The 2559-nt window shown below is 55.0% G+C and overlaps 1 protein-coding gene across 2 annotated transcripts in view; it reads right to left on the reverse strand.

The window, feature by feature from the left end:
• The window catches only part of mgat1 (mannosyl (alpha-1,3-)-glycoprotein beta-1,2-N-acetylglucosaminyltransferase), a 4484-nt gene extending 2288 nt beyond the window's left edge, over window positions 1–2196 (reverse strand). The window contains exons 1-2 of one of the 2 annotated variants that reach the window (XM_015405328.1): window positions 1918–2196; window positions 240–1043 (exon numbers count right to left, since the gene is read on the reverse strand). In XM_015405328.1, coding sequence (XP_015260814.1) covers window positions 240–863 — 624 coding nt within the window. In that variant the 5' untranslated portion in view covers window positions 864–1043; window positions 1918–2196. The remainder of the gene's footprint in view (window positions 1–239; window positions 1044–1917) is intronic. The other variant, XM_015405327.1, reaches the window with a different exon arrangement.
• Between the last annotated feature and the right edge of the window lie 363 nt (window positions 2197–2559).

Consider the following 2559-nt stretch of genomic DNA (forward strand, 5'->3'; position numbering starts at 1 on the left):
TTAACATTTCTCTATCTGGTGGATGGGTCTGTTCTATGTCTTCTCCATTCAGAGGGGCCCCTGCCTGTCTTTGCCCAGGGCCCCACATTTCCTAAATCGGCCCCTGGGTCACAGTGACCATCTAAGACGTCCTAAGGACCTCCTCCTTTCTCCTACTGGCTGCGTTGGACTGAGGACACACCTGAAGCTGCAGGATAGAGGAGCGTCCCCCCTGCCGCAGACTGAGGGACAGCAGGTACCTCCAGGTCGTCCTCCACGATCACCACAGACGAGTGGGACATGGTCCTGAAGACCTGGTTCAGGGCCCAGCGGTAGTGTCTGGAGATCTTGTAGTAACCCTGAAACTTCTTGTGCTCAGGACGGACGGGAATGTCGGAAAGGTCCGGCTGCTTCAGATGGGCCACCTTATCTCCATAGGAGCTGATGACGGCGGCGGTGTCGGCGTGCCCGCAGTCCTGGCTCACTATGATGGGGTGGAGCTCTGCGGAGGGCCGGTGCTGCAGCAGCTTGTCCAGGCAGCGCCTCACCGTGATGCGGTTACACGCCATCACCAGGATGGGAATGACGGGCTGGGCGGGGGCGCTGACCTTCGTCCTCTTTCCGTCCGACGGCTTCCAGAGCGACCGGTGGCTCAGGATCTGGGACAGGATGGCCTTCTGCTTTTCCAGCTCCGATTCAAAGGACTCGGCGATACGGATCACGTCTCCCACCATGTCGCTGGTGGGCATCGGCACCGGATCCCCCCGCCGCTCGCCCCCCTGGCCGGATGGAGCTCTCCCCCACAGCAGCAGCACCAGCACGGCGTTCCAGGTGACAAACAGGAAGGTTCCGCATAGAATGAGGGAGCTTCTTTTCCGGAACATGGCCCAGATAAACAGGGAGCGGTCAGTGTCCTGGATTCAGACAAAAGGAGCGGGATAGGGGAGGGTCCGTCTACGTCCTGGTTCATCACAGGCTCATGTGTTCTGGTTCAGCTGGTGGGGTTAGAATCCAGCATCTTCTCAGGATTAAACAGGAGTCATCCTGGATTAATAATCCTCAACCTGGAAAACCAGAGCAGAGCGACAATTAAAATCACTGAGGGCCCAGCGGGGCCTCATCCACCTCCCCTTATCACCCGTAAGAAACAGGAACCCACGTCTCACACCATGACCCACTCACACCCTGACCCACTCACACCCTGACCCACTCACACCCTGACCCACTCACACCCTGACCCACTCAGACCCTGACCCACTCACACCATGACCCACTCAGACCCTGAACCACTCACACCCTGACCCACTCACACCATGACCCACTCACACCCTGACCCACTCACACCCTGACCCACTCAGACCATGACCCACTCAGACCATGACCCACTCAGACCCACAGACTATGACCAACTCCATTCAATTCTATTCAGTTTATTTCTATAGCTCCAATTCACATCCTATCATCTCAGGTCACTTCGTAGATCCAGATCAACCAGATTCCAACTTTTCTTTCTAAGGGAAACCAGCTGGGGCTAAAAGGCAGCAGGCCTTGCAGCAAGAAGGTTCTAGGTCTGATTTCTAGGTCCGAAAGAGCCGGTGTCTTTCTGCATGGAGTCTGCATGTTCTCCCTGAGCATGCGTGGGTTCTCTCTGGGTACTCCAACTTCCTCCCACAGTCCAAAAACATGGCTGTTAGGTTAACTGTCTTTAAATCCTCCTAAGGTGTGACTGAGTGTGAAAGGTTGTTTGTCTCTGCTGAGCTGAGCTGATTCTTCCAAACAGCTGAAGGTTCTGGATGTTCTGGATCTATACTGGCTGTATAGATCCAGAACATCCCCCCACCACCACCTGCTGCTCCACAGACAGACCCATATTTCCACAGACGTGACAACCCACTCAGACTCAGCTCCACAGGTACTCAGACCCACTCTCTCACTCACTCAGCCTGCCGTGGGTCTCACCCTCACCCTCCGCCTCCTGCCGGCTCACTCCCTCCCTGGCAGCCCGGTTCGGATGGACCTCAGCAGAGCGGGGCTGGAACCGGACCTCGCCCTGGTCGGATTTCCGCCCGTCGGAACAGCTTCGATCCGCTGATTTGGCGAGTTTTCTCCCACGAAGCAGAACCGTGACGCTGAGAGAAAGTAACACGACGACTTCCCTGTTAGAGAGTCCGGGCGGAAGTCCCGCCCCCTCCGTCACCTTCAGGAGTTATGCAACAGTTAGAAGGAACACCGGGTCCGAGTCTGAGCGGGACCAGAGATCCCGGGTTCTGGACCTGCAGCCACGGACCTTCTGCCTCCATGAAGGGGGGTCCCTCACTAGCTTCATTAGCCTAACTAACTTCATTAGCCTAACTAGCTTTATTAGCCTCATTAGCCTAACTAGCTTCATTAACTTCCTTAGCCTAACTAGCTTATTTAGCCCCATTAGCTTCATTAGCTCCCCTACTGGAACTTCCTGTTTAATGTTCCTCCTCATCAGAATAAGTTTTCAGTTCTAGAAGGTTCTTCAGAAATGTTCTAAACATCAACATCTGCTGCTGTAGAGCATCATCCATCCATCCATCATCCATCCATCCATCA

Source organism: Cyprinodon variegatus, unplaced genomic scaffold, assembly GCF_000732505.1.
Source record: "Cyprinodon variegatus isolate N-32 unplaced genomic scaffold, C_variegatus-1.0 Scaffold2145, whole genome shotgun sequence".
Taxonomy (NCBI): domain Eukaryota; kingdom Metazoa; phylum Chordata; class Actinopteri; order Cyprinodontiformes; family Cyprinodontidae; genus Cyprinodon; species Cyprinodon variegatus.